This window comes from Condylura cristata, unplaced genomic scaffold (genome assembly GCF_000260355.1).
Source record: "Condylura cristata isolate star-nosed mole 26May11 unplaced genomic scaffold, ConCri1.0 scaffold00013, whole genome shotgun sequence".
In the NCBI taxonomy this organism is placed as follows: Eukaryota; Metazoa; Chordata; class Mammalia; order Eulipotyphla; family Talpidae; genus Condylura; species Condylura cristata.
Window position 1 is genome coordinate 50,714,313 of NW_004567114.1, and position 20,850 is coordinate 50,735,162.

The 20,850-nt window shown below is 34.7% G+C and overlaps 1 protein-coding gene across 2 annotated transcripts in view; it reads left to right on the top strand.

Moving 5' to 3' along the window:
- HEATR5A (HEAT repeat containing 5A) overlaps positions 1–20,644 on the top strand; it is an 80,532-nt gene extending 59,888 nt beyond the window's left edge. For both annotated transcript variants that reach the window (XM_012724646.1, XM_012724647.1), the window contains 13 exons: positions 1,274–1,513; positions 3,348–3,529; positions 4,723–4,791; positions 6,120–6,299; positions 7,905–8,127; positions 10,023–10,271; positions 11,468–11,595; positions 12,965–13,112; positions 13,841–14,113; positions 15,478–15,702; positions 17,470–17,621; positions 17,978–18,191; positions 18,403–20,644. In XM_012724646.1, the coding sequence (XP_012580100.1) occupies positions 1,274–1,513; positions 3,348–3,529; positions 4,723–4,791; positions 6,120–6,299; positions 7,905–8,127; positions 10,023–10,271; positions 11,468–11,595; positions 12,965–13,112; positions 13,841–14,113; positions 15,478–15,702; positions 17,470–17,621; positions 17,978–18,191; positions 18,403–18,710 (2,591 nt within the window). In that variant the 3' untranslated portion in view covers positions 18,711–20,644. The remainder of the gene's footprint in view (positions 1–1,273; positions 1,514–3,347; positions 3,530–4,722; positions 4,792–6,119; positions 6,300–7,904; positions 8,128–10,022; positions 10,272–11,467; positions 11,596–12,964; positions 13,113–13,840; positions 14,114–15,477; positions 15,703–17,469; positions 17,622–17,977; positions 18,192–18,402) is intronic.
- Positions 20,645–20,850: the final 206 nt, after the last annotated feature.

Consider the following 20,850-nt stretch of genomic DNA (forward strand, 5'->3'; position numbering starts at 1 on the left):
TTTTAAAAATTCATGTACTTTTAAACTATATATGTAAATACATAGAGGAAAAAATAGATACACAAAGGTATTTAAGAAAAATAGTTTAATTTGTAAATATTTATTTTATTTATACATACAAGAACTGGCGTGGTAGGCCAGAGGAAGCGGGGTTGGGTCAGGGTGCTGTGGTGAGAAGATTCACCAGAGAAAGAGTGGGGAGCAAAACAGGCAGAGTGACTAAAATACACTGCTGAAGGGAGCAGCGAGTGAAACAGGAGAGATCTGCTGTGCCGTTTGGTTTAGTACCCTAGCTAGGGATCAAACTCATGCTGCAGTAGCCACCAGTAGCTTGATAGTGCTGAGACTTAACCCCTCGCACCACTAGGATGGTCCCAAAACAGGTTAGTTTTAGAGCACCAATTCTTTGAGTCAGGTTAAACTGCTAATAAGTTGACAGTTGATATAATGAAATGGTAATTCATCACATAGTGTCTTGGCCCATAAAGACAACTTGCAACTAAAATGACAGCAGTGGGTCTATCCTCAGAAAAATATTTTGCAGTCTTTTTCAGTGGGAAATCCACTTACTCCCAATGTTAAAAAACATCACCACAGGGATTACAACTGAGATGAAAAAATGCACAAAATGAAGGGATGTAAAAAAATAAAGTAAAAAAATCTCCACAACATTGTATTACAATTCCAACAGAGAATTTTCATTTTTAAAAAAGATTGATTTATTTATGCATACAAAACTGGGGTACAGGCCAGAGGTACAGGGGCGATGAAAGGATTCACCAGAGACAGTGGGGAACAGAACAGGCAGATAGATGAAATACACTGCCTAGGGGAGCAGGAACGAGATAGAAGAGATCTGCTGCACCATGTGGGTCACCTCTAAAGCCAGGAATCAAACTCACACTGAAGTGGCTGTGCGTGGCTGGCTTGCAGTGCTGCACTTTAATCCTCTGCACCACCAGGGAGGGCCCGAGATTTTTGATTTTTCTTGAGGATAGTCATCTACATGCATGGAAATGATAATTACCCCCGTATCTATCACGTTCTGTTTTTCACTTTAAGTAGAATTTAAGAACTTAGTCATTTTGATACAGAGTATCTCTAAAGTTATTTTCTTTAAGACACCACTGTTACCTATAATTAGTAGTCATGATTATTTATGTTAAAAGATGTATGATTGATTAACATTAGTCTAAATTTGAAATCATTTGTGTTCTTTTATAAACATATCTTCCGATTTATTATAATTACATTTTTTCTTCCTTGACAAAAGACTTTGCCATTGTAACTTGTGTGGATACAATGCAAGAAGAGGAAGGAGATAAAGGGGATGATGCTTCAGTTCTGACAACCAGGAGTGATGACAAATTCCATCCTTTTACCAATCCCCGATGGGCTACTAGAGTTTTTGCTGCTGAATGTGTCTGTAGGATAATTAACCAGTGTGAGAATGCAAACAGTGCACATTTTGACATTGGTTTAGCACAAGAAATGAAAAAAAGAGATTCAAGAAGTAAGTAATATGAAAAGACCAAGTGAAATGCATTGAACTGTTCTCTGCTTATATTTTTAAATACTCATTTAAAAATTTTAATAAAAGAATAGCTTTTATTCTTTCAAATCAGTTATGAAACTAGACCACAGTATGCATATAACATATAGCTTTAGTATTTTTTGAAGATGTATTCATTTATGTATACAAAAGCTAGAGTGTAGGCCAGAGGTGTGGGGATGGGTAAGGGGATTCAGAGACAGTGGGGAGCAAGACAGGCAGATCCACTGAAATACACTTCTGAGGGGAGCAGCAGGAGAGAGAGGAGAGGTCTCCTGCATCATGTGACTTAGCTCACTGATCATTGAACTCATGTTCCAGCATTGGCAACAGATTGATATGGCTGTGTCTTGAACCCCTGCACCACTGGGGAGGCCCTAAGTGTAGTATATTTTTGATGATTAAATGTAGTTGTTTTGATTAATGAGTGTCAGTTCTTAAATTAACATTCACTTCTATTTAGTGGACATGTGCAGTGAGTTAAGATTATAGAGAATAATCATTTTCTTGAAAGTGTTACGTGCATTAGCCACTTTTGTTTTTCTTTAAAGATTTATTTATTTATGCATACAGAACTGGGGTACAGGCCAGAGGTGTAGGGATGGTGAGACGATTCTCCACACACAGAGCAGGGAGCAGAACAGGCAGATCACTGCTAAGGGGAGCAGCAGGTGGGTCAGGAGAGGTCTGCCATGCCATGTGGATCACCTCTGGGGTTGGTGGGAATCGAACTCATGCTAAAGTGACTTTAGCTTCTTACTGCTGTGCTTTAACCTGCTGCGCCACCAGGGAGGGCCCGCATTAGCCACTTTCAAAAACGATTTTCTGAACTGTAATTTAGAACAATTTTGGTTGCATAGTATTATTTAAATATTTGAAGTTACGTCAATGTAATGAGATCTGATTGTAAAATTTTTACTTCATGTTTTTTATTATTTTATTATTTTTAACCTAAGTATGTGTTTTTTGGCATGATGTCTAAGTTTTTTAACTCACTTAAGCATATATATTCAAACATACAGTGCATATATCAAAATGCTTTGGGAATAATCATTACCAGATTTAAAAAAAAAGAGCATAATGTTGCTGTTGCAGTCAAAGAGAATGAATTAGGTATCTCTACCTTAAAGATTTTGCAAGCAAGCATTTGTTGATTCTCTTAATTATGATGAGCTTTGTGCTAGATACTGGTAAGTATAAAATTAGTATGTTATACTAATTCACTCCTGTGCTTCCAAATACATATAATTATTATTAAGATGATTTGGTTCCCTCAATGTAAACCACAACTACTCTTCTTCAAATTAGTCTTAAATAAAAGTTAGTTATAACTCTAAATACTTTATTAATGTGCTTTATTAATAATGTTTCTTACATATCTCCCGAGTAGAATATTAGATCAAAGAATATGCTACAGGAATGAAAGAAATTCTCAGTTATAATTTTATAGCTAGAAATATTTGTATTTCCATAATTTGTATGTGTGCCGTAAGACTTGCAAAAAATAATCTAATCAATATGAAGGACTGTTACTCTTTATTTAAAAAAAGGGAGGGTATTAACTTTTAGCTTCAACTTAATATGGAGAATAAATTACAACCTAATTCATCAATGCCTAATGTCTCCTAAGCACTTTTTAATATATTTTCTCAGAAAGCCTGAACAAAATTTTTATTGAATTTTTTGTTAACCCTGGTTTAAAGAATGCCTATTTCTGACTTTGGTTTTATCACATAACGTATATAATTGTTCTAGCGTGTTCTTTTTCTTGATAAGCTGTATTTTGTTCTTGTAGATGACTTTTTGGTGCTACATCTTGCCGATTTAATTCGCATGGCTTTTATGGCAGCCACAGATCACAGTGACCAGCTTCGTCTTTCTGGCCTTGAAATGTTGTTAGTTGTTATTCGGCGATTTGCAGCTATTCCAGAACCAGAGTTTCCAGGTCATGTAATTCTGGAACAGTATCAAGCCAATGTAAGCTCTTCTCTGTTAGACAATTTGATTAAACTCCAGATAAAAAATCTGTGAAATCAATTGGCATGTCACTTCTTAATAGATAAGTTAGTATATATTATTGCTAATATGTCATCAGTATGGTCAGTACATAGAAAATGTATGTTTGAAGAAATCTTCAAGTAAAGTAAAAATGGTACATAAAACAAATCTTTTATAACTTCAAGGGTTAATTTTCATAATTAAAACCTTGGTAATTAAATGCTTTACAAACTGTCTGAATTGACCTAACACTAAATCATTATTGAGTATTCTACTTAGGCCCCACATGGCATGTTTTATCTCTAAGCCATTACTCTTAGAATAAAATATTATATGTTACATCCTTTGGGGGCTTTTTTGTAGGGTTTTTCTGAACTTAAAAGAGAATTCAGGATCCTATTACTGGTTCTATAATCCTTTTTAATTAATGGCATTTTACTAGTGCAACCTAGGAAGCAAAGGAAAATAACAATCATATACCACATCACACACATTAAGTGTAGTCCTCCAGCAGTATTACTCTAGGAGACTTTTCATGATTCAGAAGCAGCTTTTGATCACAAGCAATTAAGGGAACCTAAATGGAACAGTTCACCAGTTGGCTAGCAGTCTCCATCAATCACATCTTCCCAGCAGGTTATGCCAGTGTCTTCTTAGAGAGAAAGCAAAGGAACGGGCGAAGTTACATAAAACTATTAGAATAAAATGTTATATAATATAGCTTAATTAACACTGTTATATTTTTAACCCTCTTAAAATTGCAAATGATAGAAATGTAATTACAACTCACTTCAGAAAAGGAAAGTTATTTTCAGGAGTCTTAGTTCCATTTTCTTCTACATAGGCTTTCGTCTCAAGTTTGCTCTTTTCAAGTTGTCACAAAATGGTTCTCGTAGCATCTAGATTCTTACACAGAGACAGTGTTTCTTTCCCACTGTGCCCAGCAAAAATCTTAAAGAGAAAAGTCCCTTCATCCTCCTATTGGTAGCTGAAGCCAGTAGTGCTGTCAACTCTGTTGCAACAACATGGAGCGAAGAGTTATGGAGAGAGAAAGGAAATCTGGATGTTGTTTAAAAATGGGAAAATATTTGGGCAGGCAAAACAACGTTAATTTAAAAAGAGAATGTGTGCTATATTATTCTTGTTTGATATATCATATAATTTCTTGCCAGGTAGGAGCAGCACTTAGACCAGCCTTCACCTCAGAGACACCACCTAATGTCACTGCCAAGGCATGTCAGGTAAATGCTTTAAAACATTAAAAAGTAGCTTTCACATGGTGATGGCACATGGGTGACTTGATGATGGGAAACCCGTGGTGATTACAAAAAAAAAAATGTACAAAATGATGTAAAAATAAACTTGTAATAAAAAAAAGTAGCTTTCACAAAACAGTTCTTTAGTTTGTACTTGATACAAACTTTCTACATTTTAGTTGTTTAGTCTTTCATCTCAGGTACTCCTTTTCCTTTACTTTTTAAATTTAGAGAATTTCATCCTTTCATTTAATTGCATGGTAATCCAATATATCACTACCATTATTTAATAGTGGTGAGCATATGGATTTTTTTCATCTTTTGTTGTTAGAAATTGTGCTGCAGAGAGTGCTCTTGTGCACAGGTCATTTCACTGAATCAAAAGTGTATCTTTGAGATAAACCCCCAAAATTGAATTGCTTAGAGAGTATTTTTATAAGGGTTTAACAATCTAAATTCCTACTAGCAACTTTTGCAGGTATCTGTTGACCCTTAGTCTCAGCAATGTTGTGAATTTTCAATCTAAAACTTTTCTCTGTCATGGAGACAAGAATTGAAAAGGGTATTTTTGGACAGCTTTAAATTTGTATTTCAAATGAGACAGCTTTTTTCAAAATGTTCATTAAAAGTTTAAGTATCTTGTCTTGAAGAGAATCAAAATCTTCATTGGGATTTTAAATATTTCATGCTTTATCTTACAACAGCTATCTTAATACTGATATTAAAATAAGATGAAGATTGAGATTTAATTCAAATGTTAACCCCAACACATATGAAAGTGGTATCTTTCATGACTTCACTTCTTCATGTTAATAACATCTAATCCTTGGTTACCTATACCTTAGTATTGGTTTCCTTCTACCTTAGTCTTCATTCCGTTTGAAATGCTGGTTTTTGATATCAAAAACATCCTGTTGGGTCTCTTGATAGGAAATCGATTTTAGTGACTGAATTCCCAAGATATGATTAAACTCCTCTGTACTCACAGAGAAGATGGCATTTCTAATTTTTATTTACTTTTTAAAAGATTTATTTATTTATGCATACAGACTGGAGTACAGGCCAGAGGTACAGGGGCGGTGAGAGGCTTCACCAGGGACAGAGTGGGGAGCAGAACAGGCAGATCGACGAGGTACACTGCTGAGGGGAGCAACAGACGGGTCAGAAGTCTGCTGCATCATGTGGGTCACCTTCGTGGGGGGGATTGAACTCATGCTTAAGTGGCTTAGTGCTGTGCTTTCATCTACTGTGCCACCAGGGAGGGCCAACATTTGTCATTTTTAAATGAAACTTTTGATTTTCTTAAAAACCAGGTTTGCAGTGCCTGGATAGCAAGTGGAGTTGTAAGTGACCTTAATGATCTCCGAAGAGTTCATCAGTTGCTTGTTTCATCATTAACAAAAATTCAGGCTGGAAAAGAAGCTTTAAGTCACATATATAATGAAAGTGCTTCTACCATGGAGATCTTAGCGGTGCTAAAAGCCTGGGCAGAGGTTAGTATAATTGAAAGTTTATAGGTTGTTAATAGACACCTTAGGAAATGCACTGAAAGTATTTTAAAAACAATTAAGTCCATTTTTAATATTAACAAGAAACAACATTCTGAAGTGTTACTTGCTGCTTTCAGCCAGGTGCAATTGTGATAAGCAGGGGCAGTTAGAAGCCAGGGAGATACTATAATAACCGGCGGAAATCAAATTTTATTAAAATCTGAATTATTAGAAATAAAGTTTGTAGTCTGTGAAGGTCATAACAGATGCTATTTTATCGTATTCTTTCATGGAATCACTTTGAATTTTAAATATTTGTTTTCTTTTCCAAAAGTAAAGAAATTTATGGGGAAATGCTGGACTTTCTTTAATTTTCTAATCAAGAGGAAATCAATTGGTTAGAAATTTGCAGTTTCACTCACGCATATCTGTAAGTAGATACACTGGCCAGAAAAAAGATAAAATATAATATGAATACACACATATCTATCATTCAGCTTCAGCAGTTACCAAACTTGGTTCATACATCATTTTAATGAAAGTCTATGATTCAGACTGTATTTGAGAGAATTAACCACTAGTTTCTTAGAACTAGTCAAAACCTGAAGATTACAGAATCTCTGCTTTTGACAAACCTTAATAATTCTACCTGTATTTAATAAGGTAGGTCTTATGTTCTTTAACAGTCAGTCATAAATGCCTTTAAACATATATTTAGCGTCGCAAACAAATCCTATAATCTCTATAACCTTTTTACAGATAATATTTTACACTGCTCATATAGTGTACTTTGTAATACATTGAATATTTATTCTCCTGCTTAAAGTCATTGCTTCTTCTATTTTCCTCAGGAATGACAATAACTGATCAACAAGTCCTGTGTGTGATTAAGGTCCATAATCTGTTTTCTGAAATCCCCGGAGTTAACTATACTGGGGATTTAGAATTTCAAGGACTTCTGAAAAGTAATATGGAGCAAATTCCATGTATCCACATAGGATGTCCTGGCAATATTATAAAATCTATAATTAAACACATTAATATATCTGTAGTAAAATGTTTGAATCTACACACTATATTGGATAGAGGTTGTTAATTACCTCACATAAGTTCAGTTTTCCTACTTGGTTAGTTTTCCACATTTTTTCAGAGGTTTTTTGGATTTTACAGTTGTGAATAGGAAGATTGTATATATTGTGTACTATGTTAACATGTCAACATTTTATAGTCCTTTGAAAGATAGTATTGTCAGTATTTCATATTATTTTAATTCAGAAATGAGGGAGCCATGTGTTCATATGGGTCATAAGGCCAAAAGTAGGCTTAGTAAGAGTGCTGTCATAATTTAGTTATAGTTTTCATAGTTGTAAAACTGCAAAGTGGCAGCAATACTTATCAATAATTTATTACCCTCAATGGATCTCACTGAGGTTAATACTTTTGGATCTTTCTGTCCCAGTGATGTGTATGTGATTATAAATGTGTACATTTTTGGTATCACAATGCATTTCGAGTCCATTATATTCAAAGTTAAATCTACCTCTGTAAACATATAGCATCTTTTCAGTGGGTACAAGATTTTTCTGTTTACAATTTAACTTTCACCAGGTCTATGTAGTTGCTGTAGAAAAATACAAAAACCACAAACAACCTTTGAAGACTACTACCTGTTCAGAAGAAAATATCAGAAATGGGTCATTTTCATCAGATGGACTGCTTGACTTAGTCCACACAGACTTGAGCACACTAAGTAGACTCTGGCTTGCTGCGCTTCAGGATTTTGCTCTCCTAACTTTGCCTGCAGAATTTTCCTCCCAACTTCCTGTTGAAGGTAAAAGCATAAAATATTTACATAATTCCTAGAATGACTTTCAGTAACTTGTATTTTGAAAACTTCCCTTTCAGTAGGTAATGTTTGTTGGAAGCATTTTTCCCAGAATAATTTTCATTCATAGAATAAACATGTGAGAGTTACTTCAATGTAGACATCCTCAAGTTAATTGGCTAGGTTGTAAGGCATGCTATTGTAACCTTACAAAGTAGTGCCGCATTACTCTTCAATGTGGTTATATTATGGGCCTCTCTGGTGGTGCAAGGGGTTAAGTCTCAGCACTAGGAAGCTATCTACAGCCACTGCAGCACAGGGTGGGATTCCTGGCCAGGGAGGTGGCCCACATGCATAGCAGACCTCAGCTGTCTCGCCTGCTGCTCCCCTCAGCAGTGAACCTCGTCGATCTGCCTATTCTGCTCCCCACTCTGTCTCTGGTGGATCCACTCACCACCCCTGCACCTCTGGCCTGTACCGCAGTTCTATATGCATAAATAAATCTTTTTTAAAAAAGTGTTCTACCGAAGTCCAACAATATATTTCTGTCTTTCTTCATCTGCCATTATATGTTATAATTATTTTTGCCAATTTGATGGATATGAAATTGTGCATCATTTTTTTCTTTTGTTGTCCCCTTAATTGAGAATCTTTTTTCACAGATTTATGAACTGTTAAGTTTCTTCCATAAATCATGTAGTCATACCTTTGCCTATATTCTTACTGAAATGTTAATCCTTTATGTAGTGACCCTTTGTGGCTCCATGTCTTATAGATATCTTCCAGCCTCTAGCTTGTTTTTTCTTGTACTTTTTAAAAAATGGTGTAATCAGTTATTTGTGGTTTGTGTTTTACTTAAAATCATGAAGATGTATACATTTTATAGTTGAGTTTTTTTTGAATTTTGGATTTTAGTCCAAGTGGAATTTATTTTGTGTATATGGAGTGGGGATAGGGATCTAATTTTACAGTCTTACTAAAGACTGATTGAATATTTTTAGACTCTCAATCTTCATTTTATTTTAAAAATGAATTCTTTTATCCTTGGTACACATTTTATAGTTAGCTTATTGACTAAATTTTTAATTGAAATCATACACAAAAATATACAGTTTGTGTTTTTCAGTAGCAAAAACAGGAAACAGATTTATAGTCAGTTTTTTAGCAAAAGTAAATTACAAAAGGAAATCCTAAAACAGTGGTAGGTGAAAAAATAGTTTAGAAGGACACATGCAGTCTGATGCCTTTTCAGTAGATAAATGCAGACATTATTTATGAATTGAAATGTCTGTTATCAAAGTATAAAACCATATTTGGGAGTGATTCACACTGACTTGAGGAAGTAGTTGCAGGAGAGTCAAGAATATGTGGTGCCACAGAGTTACAGACTTTAAGAGATTTAAGAAAGGCAAATGTTAGTCTTAATCTTGGAGGTAGATATTAATCTTGTTTTAAAATGAGGTATATATACATATTTGTCTTATAATATTTTATGATAAAAAAATAGTGAAGACATAGACTGCGCATTTCTTAAAAAGTGTAAAGATACATCAACCCTCTAACCTAGCAATTGTACTCCCAGAATAAATAAAAACATTTGATAACAAAATACTGATAAGCTAGCAGCATGGATGAATCCCCACAGGCATTGCTAAACAAAATTCACATAAGCCAGTGCATACTATGTGGTTTTCCACTAAATTCAAGAACAGGCAAAACTAATCTGTGGTGATAAAAGTTAGAATGTAGTTGCCTTGAGGTGAAGGGTAAACGTTGTGACTTTGTGACTGGAAAAGGTCACAAAGGAACTTTCGGAATGATGAAAGTGTTCCATATTGCTGAACAAAGAAAAAAAATTGTAATGTGTATTAATCTCTTATTCCTCCTGAAACTTTTTGTAGGTGGTGCTTTCTACACAGCAGAGACCAGTGAAAATGCAAAATTGCATTATTATAACTCCTGGGCATTTATTCTCCATGCTACAGCACTGTGGCTTACAAGCACAGACTTTGTTGTTGCTGACTCAGATGAAGGAGCATCAAATCTCTCAAGACCTGTAACACCAACTTCCATGTGTCAGGGTTCATCATCTGGGGCTACAGTGAAGTCCCCTGAGGATATCTACACTGATAGGTTCCATCTTATTCTAGGTTAGTAAAAGACAAGCTTCTATAACTGTGTTTTTCTTGAATTGTCTGTCATTAGCGGACTCTGTCAGCTCTTGGTACTGTCAGTCATCTCATTTGCTAGATATTAGTGGTAGCCTTGATATAATTGAGTATAATTGTATATATCTGTAACATTGAGTTTTATTATATAGAGACTCCAATTACAAATTGACTTTGGCATCAGGTTGAGTGAATTGTAGAAATTTCAAAAAAACCCTAGTTCTTTCCACATAAAAGATACAAGTGGTATTGACAGATGTTCTGATTTCTCAATATAAATATAAAAAAATTAATATACTGATTGGCTTCTCCTCCAGTTCTCAAGGATTACAGGTTCAAGAAATTATAAAAGATACAGATTAAGGTAAAAAATGATAGGGATTTTTATTAAACTTAACCCATTTTTTGGTTTTCCTGAAACTACAATTTTAAATTGATGTATTTTCTATATGCTGTTTCTAAAATTAATGGGATAAATGTCTTTTCATATTTAACTTAGTTCTGGGGAAATAACTCATTAGATCATAACCTGTAAAGAAGTTATTGATTAAGGAAATATGAGGGTAAGTGATCAAGAAAGAATTATGAGATTTCTATCATTCTTTCCCAAGACAGACATGATGTGATTTCCTTTATCTTTGGGCATATTAAAATTTTGTTTACTTTTGTCTTGGGGCAAGAGCCATTCAGAAACAAACTTAGAGAATCAAGGATAGCAGAATTACTAAAATCATACTAGGATCATAAACTATAGTTCACTTACCTACTGTCAATTCTTGATGTGTACACCATTGTAGTAGACCTTGAGCAAGTTAAGTTGCTTAAGCTCTGTGTGCTATTATCCTACTCCAAAAAGAGTAATACCTGCTTCATCAGGCATTGTGAGAATGAAATGGAATAATATATGTAAAGTACCATGTCTATAATATAATTTTAGTTAAAATACAGTCATGAAACTACACATTATATTCTCTAGTGCACATGCCTAATTAAGATTATTATTTGTGTTCATGTAGATAAAAGCAAACTATTAAAAGATTTGCCTTTTCACTTACCTGAATTTTTTATGTTTATGTCAGTTACCTTTTTACTAAGCTTACTTGTATCTCAGATCAAAATGGAGTATCAATTATTTAACTTCATAAACTAAAAAAAAAACCTTTTTCTGCTTTCTGCAGGAATCAGTGTGGAATTTCTTTGTTCCTTACGCTCAGATGCAACCATGGAAAGCATTGCTGCTTGTTTACATGCATTACAGGCCCTTCTAGATGTTCCTTGGCCCAGATCTAAAATTGGCAGTGATCAGGTGATTTCTTGTTTTTTGTTAGGTTTCTATAGATTTGAAGGAGCAGAGACAGAAACATGTTCAGGTTTCTACAGCAAACAGAGCATCAACACGGAGAAATTAAAAAAAAAAAAAAAGGCACCACTAGACCTTAACAACAGGAAGAATAGGAGCAATCATATGGTTACCCAGGAGCAGTCATGCCTCTGACTGCTGCTCTCTGTGCTGCACTCACTTCTGTTGCCACCGGCTCACTACTCTATAAAGATGCTCTTTAGTGGAACTGTGATGATGGGAAGATTCTGCATTGCACTGTTCTCTACAGTAGCTACTAGTTACATGTAGCATTCTTCTCTTGTTTCTTTCTGTTACAGTGCTCTTTGATCTTATGCATACATCTATATCTTACATTTCCAGTTTCCAAGAAAAAATCTAATTGGTTTTGTAGTTACTGTCTGTCCCTAAAATTATTATATGTATTTCTGTTGGCAGAATTCTTCCTCCAGGCATTTTTTTAAAAATAATATAATAGTTTACTTTTATATCACTTTGTGTCTTTTTCCATCTCAGTTGTAATCCCTGTGGGCTTCCCATCACCATATCACCCACGTGCCATCACCATAGTCCAGTACACTTCCTTTCCCCCACCATTTTTGATACCATTCCTCATTCCACCCCCATAAAATGTCTCTGCTTCCTCCAGGCATTTTAAGAACTAGTCTACAGGGACAGTCACACACCAATATCTGACCCAGAGGTGACAATAGTGAAAGGATCTCTGTGTGAAGTATGACACTTCCTTTAACTGCTCTCCCAAGAACACCTAACATCATGCATTATCAGTGTATCAAATTTTTGTTATCGACTCCTATAGGCTAAGAAAAACAGGTGGTGTAATTTTGAAAGATTAAAGGAAGTCACCATAGTAGTGAAAAGATGAGAAAAATAAAAGTTTTGTCCAGTGTATTTTATTCTTTTTTTGAGGATTTATTTATTCAGCATACAGAACTGGGATACAGGCGAGAGGTACAGGGGCAGTAAGAGGACTTATCAGAGACAGAGTGAGGAGCAGAACAGGCAGATAGACAAAGTACCCTGCTGAGGGGAGCACAGGAAAGGTCTGCTGCACAGTATGGGTCACTTCCCTGAAGCAGCTTCATAATGCTGTGCTTTAACTGGGGTACAGGTCAGAGATGCAGGGGCAGTGAGAGGATTCACCAGAGACAGAATGGGGAGCAGAACAGGCAAATGGATGAAGTATACTGCTGATGGGGAGCAGCGGGCGGGTCAGGAGAGGTCTGCCACACCTGTCATGGCTTTTAACATTAATATTTAAAAATAAAAGAAACTGTCATCTTTAAGAGTCTCCCCTAAATATTTTCTATGATAGGACTTGGGTATCGAGTTGTTGAATGTACTGCATCGAGTTATTTTGACCAGAGAATCACCTTCCATTCAATTGGCTTCACTTGAAGTGGTAAGGCAGATCATCTGTGCAGCTCAAGAACATGTGAAGGAGAAAAGACGAAGTGCAGAAGGTGAATGTTAGACCTATACTGCCAAATTTATGAAATAACATCATTTTTTTAAATATTGCTTATATTGCTCATGTTGTTATAATAATTCATTGTGTGTAGTACAAATGAAACATCTTTGGGTAACATCTATATGTTAACTTGGGTATTGTCAGTAACCAAATTACTATTCCTTGGGAAAATGAGAATCTTAACCTTAGAAGGAAAAAAAAAATTCTGACACTTACTGGGTACTTTTGTTATAAGTGTGTACTAATATACATAAAAATAACTACTGACAGTTTTTTATTGCCTAGGTTTTGCAAAGGAATTAAATAGCTTGTTTACAAGTGTAGTACAGTTTTGGAGAGCTTATCCATTATTGTGCAGTAGATTTGAAACCTCAAGGACATATTCTCTTATCTAAAATAAATTAAGAGATAATTAGTCTGAACTTGATCCCTCTTTTTCTACACAATCATTATCAATACTGAAAGGCGAAGTCATTGCTCAAGCTCCATTAGGTCACATAATCAACCTCAAGGAGTTGAGGATAATATTTTAAGGAGTTAACCTGAGGGAGTTACCAAGGATTTTATGATTCTGTTACTGTTTTCCCTTTCAGTCTTTAATACCCAGACTGTAACGTTTATGTATGTTGCCTACAACAGAAATGAGCTAAACTGGCATCTGTCTGAAGCAAAGCAGATATTTATCAGTCATTTATACAACATTATTTCTTTCTCTTTTAGTTGATGATGGGGCTGCGGAAAAAGAAACCCTGCCAGAGTTTGGAGAGGGAAAGGACACAGGTGGACTTGTGCCTGGGAAGTCTTTGGTCTTTGCAACACTGGAGTTGTGTGTATGCATTCTAGTTAGACAGCTCCCAGAACTAAATCCTAAATTGACAGGTAGCCCAGGAATAAAAGCTGCAAAACCACAGATGCTGTCAGAGGATGGAAGTAGATTGGTTTCAGCTGCATTAGTTATCCTCTCTGAACTTCCTGCTGTCTGCTCTCCTGAAGGTATGCTCTGGAATGTGATTGCTTTGCTTGACCAGAAAGAAGAGAAATGGTTTTATTAGATAGTGGAGATGATGGTTATTAATCCCTTTCTCATTAAATTAATGCTGATCCAAGGATTTAAGTATTGTTTTTAATCCTCTATGATTAACATTACATTCTAATAATCTTTCACTAAAAAGATGAAAGTATTTTTAGAGAGAACATTACTATACCCAGATATGCTCTTGTATAACAGTGTTTTAAACACTCAGTAAAAGATATAAGTTCTTGCACAGTTTGGAGATACAGTATCTATTGAACTTCCCTCCCTCAGTGATGACAGAATTTTGTGATTACATCCATTTCTGTTTGGAATCAAGTCCTTACTTTTAATATAGTATTTAAGGCTCTGCTAAGTTACTGCCTCCTCTTGGTTCCTTCTGTGTAAATGTTAAACTTAGGAGGCTCTGTGCTCATCCATGGTGGTACTTAATCTGAAACCACCCCATTCCTTCCTTCTTTTTTAAAATTTTGCCTTTCTTTAAAATTAATCTTCAAACCTATGAAGACTTCCCCTAACAACTCTAGCTCATATTGAGTTGTGTGTGTGTGTGTGTAGCTTCTATATGTAGATATCTAGTTTTTAACATGTTGTATAGAGATACATGTAATTTATATAAAGAGACATGTATATATATAGAGAGAGAGAGAGAGAGACCTCTCTGTTGTTTCCTTTGGAAAATTTTACCTAGGACATAAGTGGTACTCAATAGGTACTTCTTAATCTTCTGTTTACATGTGCCTCCACCATTTTATATGTTACCTTATTTTATGACATTAAGTTTCAATTTAAATTAAAATCTGTATTCTTTGTTCATACACACTGCCTTGTATATACTAAGTGAAGCTAAAAAGTGACTAACAGGGTGAAGATGAATTTCTTGAGTAGCTTCTGGGAAAGTTAAGTTGACAATATTCACTTTAGTATCTTCCCTTTCATTTTAAACATAACTGACTTTTCCACTCCTTGGTGATCATGAAAACTTTAATATTTTGTATTGAGTGGACCACTACCAATTCTTTGACAACAGTTTACAGTAAAATAATTTCAAGTGGAGACTATGATGGTTGCACAACATCGTGAATGTACGTATTGCCCTGATTACATTCTTTAAAATGGTAAATACATTGAATATTTTACCATATTAAAAAATTAATTCATACTTTTTCAACTACCAAATAAGAAGTTATTAAAGTAATTTAAATTCCTTTATGCAAAATTATCTTAAAAGCTAGAAATTTTTGACATGCCTGTTTATTAATGATTTCTTTTTAGGAATTATATAGAGCCTGAAATAGACTGTTTTTAAAAATGTATCTTTCAGGAAGCATCTCAATTCTCCCTACTATATTATACCTCACAATTGGGGTCCTCAGAGAAACTGCTGTGAGGTTACCTGGGGGCCATTTGTCTTCAACGGTTGCAGCTTCCCTACAGGCTCTGAAAGGAATATTATCTTCTCCCATGGCCCGAGCAGAAAAGAGTCATAGTGCTTGGACTGATCTTCTCCGTAGTGCTTTAACAACGATTCTTGACTGTTGGGATTCAGGTAGCTAAGATTCTTTATTATTTTTTGGTATTTGTTTTTGTTCTCAGTTTTTTTTTTAGGACTTATTTTTTCATACCAGAACTAAGGGCTAGACCTGAGGTGTGGAGGGTGAGAGGACACATGAGAGACAGAGTAGGTAGCAGAATAGGTGGAACTGACAAAATCACTGCTCAGAGGAGTAGTGGGCAACACAGGAGAGGTCTGCTGCGCCATAAATTTACCTCCCTGACCTGGGATGGAATTCATGCTACTGGGGCTACCAGTAGCTTCATGGTGCTGCACTTTAACTCTTTGCACAACCAGGCCCTAATACTCTTTGGAAGCAGTTACTCTGTTTTAAAAAGTAAGGGGAACAATTTGTGAGAATAAGCTATTTACTCGATCATCTTTGCTACTTTCACGTAGAAGAGGCCATATTCACAACATGTGTGTGTGAGCTGATAGAAAAATCTATGTTCTCATTTTAGTATTTTTAACCTTTAAGACAACTAACGAACTGCTAGCTAAAATTTTGACAGTGAGAAACCCTTTAAATGTAATGTGTTAATTTTAAAATATAATATGACCTATGACTAGATAATAGGACTTTTTAATAACACAGTATAATAAAAGTTCATAAGAATGAGATAAGTGTGAAATAAAACCTGGTTTATATCCTCACTCCAATACTTACTAGCTGATTACCCAAATTACTCAATTTTTTCTGAGCCTTGATTTTCTTATTAACAAAACAAGGAGATTATGCTGCAGGGAATTGTTAAAGCAGTAACATAAGAAAGGAATGTTTCTTATTACCTGACATATCAATAAAGATAGCCAATACAATGTACAGTATCTATTAAACTTTGTTTTACTAATGTGTAATTTTCATTCTCAGTGTTACATTGTAGTGATTGTACAAAGTCTTTAGACATATTACATATTACCCTTACCTTCTTTGTTCTCTTTATAAATGCTGTAATTTATCATATTTGATATATATGGTAAAAAGGTTTCATCTGAATTCAGGTTTCATTCCCCATCTGTTTTGTGTTGAAGTTGCAAGTCAAGTGGTGCCTAATGCCTATAAGTTACCATAGGGTATGATTAGTTCAACAAGGAGATCCCTAAAGGCAATGTAATATCTTAATTCTCACTGTGTTTCTTGTACAATTAAAAAAAAAAGACACTGACCAGCAAAAATGAGAGTAATCATCTCTGTTGGAAGGAATCAGGTAGCGTCACAGATCAGGTACTATGGAAGCTCATACAGAGATTGAATTTGAGGAATAAGAGTTTTATTGAGGAACATCTGTAAAACAAATAGAGGAAAGTAGTAGTAGACAAGGTTCAGACTGTATTGTGGGCCTGCAACAAAGCTCAGTAAACCTGTCAGGAGAGCTCTGGAGAGTACCCATCAGAATGTGTCACTTAGGACAGAAATGGTTTGCCTTCATACTCTGCCTCAGATATGGGCTGCCCCAGAAAGTATGTGGCCTCAGGCCATAGCTGAGGCCAATTCTAATGTTGCTAGCCTTACCCCACAGATGGGTTCTTGATAGCTACCACAGAAGGCTTCTCAGAGGAGTCAAATTCTCAGAGGATCAGAAAGCATTGCACATATGAACACATTGTAGAAACAGTTCTAGGTACCTTGCAAATTTCAAGGTGTACTAAATAGCATAGTACATTTGGGGACAGTAAGCAGAGCAGAATGAGAATGCTTATTTGGGGAAAGAAAAGGATGGTGGTGAATGGTGATGAATAGAGATCATTTCTCCCTAATAGATAAAACACACCAGGAACTTGATGAAGTCAGCCTACTTACTGCTATCACAGTCTTTATGTTGTCTGCCAGTCCAGAAGTAACTACCATCCCATGCCTTCAGAAGCGCTGTATAGAGAAATTTAAGACTACTCTTGAGATAAAAGACCCTGTGGTAAGTGTCTAACAGAGAGAGTTTTAATTGGAATATTTACATTATAGAGGGGTACATGGGTGGGGTGGGGGGTGAGAACCTGAGAAATAAAAAATTAACCACTCATCTTCCCTGTGGTACCCACATGCCTTTATGCCTATTCAGTTATTACAACCAATGTTAACATTCAAGTTTGAATACCTGTTTTACCTGGACTTCCAGAATTAAAGATAAATTTAAATTTAAATACTTTTTAAGGATCTTTTATAAAACTTACATTTTTTATTTACTCTTAAAATGTACATTAAAACATATTTAAACGTAAGTATAAATTTGTATTTATAGTTTATACTGTGTTTGTCTTTTCTCTGATTTAGGTACAAATCAAGACCTATCAGCTCCTCCTTTCCATTTTCCAGTATCCAAATCCAGCTGTTTCCTACCCATACATTCACTCTTTAGTATCCTCTATTGTGGAAAAACTGCAGGAAATAGACAAGAGGAAACCTGAAGATACAACCGAGCTTCAGACATTTCAAGAAGGTATAAAAGTCTTGGAAGCACTGGTAGCCATTGCAGAAGAACAGCATCGTAAGTGTCAGAACTAAATTTATACTAAATCAGCTCTGTCCCAAATCATAAATTTAATGTTATTTAAAATGTAAATTTGGAAGAAGAGACTTGAAAAACTTTTCCTCTTAAGTGAGGGAAAATGTGTACAGATCAGATGGATTTACAGCTTTGTTTAATGAGCATTTACATCCTTAAGCTTCGAACTTAACATCATTTCTTTACTTTCCAGGTGCTCAGCTGGTGTCCTGTCTTCTGCCCATCCTTATTTCCTTCCTTTTAGATGAAAATACTCTGGGATCAGCAACTTCCATAATGAGAAATTTACATGATTTTGCTTTGCAAAATCTTATGCAGATTGGGCCTCAGTATTCGTCTGTTTTTAAAAGTGTAATGGCTGCTTCTCCAACCCTGAAAGCCCGCCTTGAGGCTGCTATAAAGTGTAATCAAGAGAGTGTCAAAGTAAAGATACCAACATCTAAACATACTAAGAACCCTGGAAAGAATTCAAGCATCCAGTTGAAGACCAATTTCCTCTAATGTTGTTATTATTATTATTATTATTATTATTTTAATACTAAGCACCTTAAGAAACTGCTTGTTCATTTCCTTCTCTTTGGGAACAAAAGTGACATTTTAGACACAAGTGCACTTGGCGGTCTGGTTGATTGCTTTATCTTAAATTGTTGTAACACTTCAAAGTAATATAAAACTTAATTTTTGGTGAGTTTTTTCCATTTAATAAAAAACACAGATCTGCAGAATTCTTGCCAGAAATTTTAAGAAAGTGCTAAAAAAACAACTTACTAAACAACGTACTGTTTCAAAAATGAAATGGATTTCTTACAGTACATACACACATGGTATTAATACTACAGCAGATAGAAATGATCTAGAATAAATTATCTGCATTTATATTGTACCTCAACGGTAATTTAAATTCTGCTTTATTCAGTAATTGTATTAAACTTTATTGCATATCTCAAACAACATAAATGATTGGAAAGTTATTTAGGAAATTTGGTTTAGAATAACAACAGGTCATTTGTAGCCCTACAGTGTGTCATAAATTTGGTATCTTTAAATGTGACTGTTCACCATGATTTCATTTGTATTGGATTCAGAAAATTGAAATTTTACCCATTTTATGTAGAAAAAGACATCTCTACTTCAATTTTTCAGTTGGATTTCTGTTACTTCTGTTCCTAATAATATTGTTCTTTTTCCTTTAGGCAAGCTATACTGATGAGTTCAGTATAGTTCATGTCTATATTTAGGTCTATTATGAATTTATAAAATATCAAATTTAGTACAAACTTAGATCATCAGTAAATATAAGTCTTTTTAACATAAAATTTTAATAGAAAATTTTAAATCTAAGATTAAAGTCATATTGATTGAAGAATATTTTTAACTATCATTAACTCTCCCCCCACCTCACTGTTAGACTCTGAATCAAGTACTATGTCACAACAAAGCATTTCCCTGTTAAAATTAAAAACCAAAGTAATAGGGGCATGTTCAGAACTGAGAAAACACTTGTAGTTAAACAAGCAATGTAATGTACTCTATTTTATTATTTTTGTATGTATATATATGTATATATAAACACATATATATACTCTTGTAAATTGTTGAATATGAAAACACTTGACAAGTTCTAACACTACAGTCAATTTTTCTAATTTACATAAATAAAGCTAATTTTCTTACCATTCTTGTAATTGAAATTAATTTACCCACAAAAGATGGCTGGTCAGTCTTATAGATGCCAGAAAATCAGTTCTCTGCAACAAATAATAACCTTTCTAACATGGCTTTTTTTCTGACAGGAACTCTCTTTGGACATTCTTTGCAGTGGTTCAGATGCCCTAGGTCCCAGATTATCTTTGTGAGTTTGGGTAGATACCATTTCCTTCACCTAACTGTCCTCTCCTTTATGCTATATGAAGACCCCCCCACACACACACACACACACACTCACATTTCTGAAAGGCCTGGTTTAAAATGTTACTTACTTTTGGTAATTTCCTTATAATTCTTTACTTCCTCTTAAGCCAAACAAATGTAACTGCTACTTAATCTGTGTTCCAGTAGTGCCTTATACATTCTAGGTACTATATCAACTGTTGGATTGAACTGGTAGGATGGATTTTAGCTTACAAATTTCCTCCTTTGCCAAGGCAAATGATGGACTGGGTCTTTAGAATATTGGTTTTGTTAATTGAGGTTACTTTACAATACTGTATAGTATATTTTAGATGTACAGTTTTTCATTTCAGTAACTATATGTCACACCATGCCTATCACTAAATGTTCCATCACCATTTATCACCTTCCTCTATCAACCAATCAGCCTCCCTTTTCCTATTCTCTCGGTACTCACCCCATTTGGTAATCACCATTGTCATTGGTTTTAAGTGTTTCTTTTGTTTGTTCTTTTGTTCATTTATTTTATCTTTGCATTCCATAGATTAGTGACATTTTATAGATATTTTTTCTCTTTTTGATTTATTTCACTTGGGTGTAATCCCCTCGATGTATATCCATAGTGTTACAAATGGTAAAGTTTCAGCTTTTTTATAACTAAATAGTATTCCACTGTATTTGGAATGTAATTATTTGATTTGGAGATCTTATATTTTGTTTGTTTTTATAGTTTCATTTAGTTTATTAGATA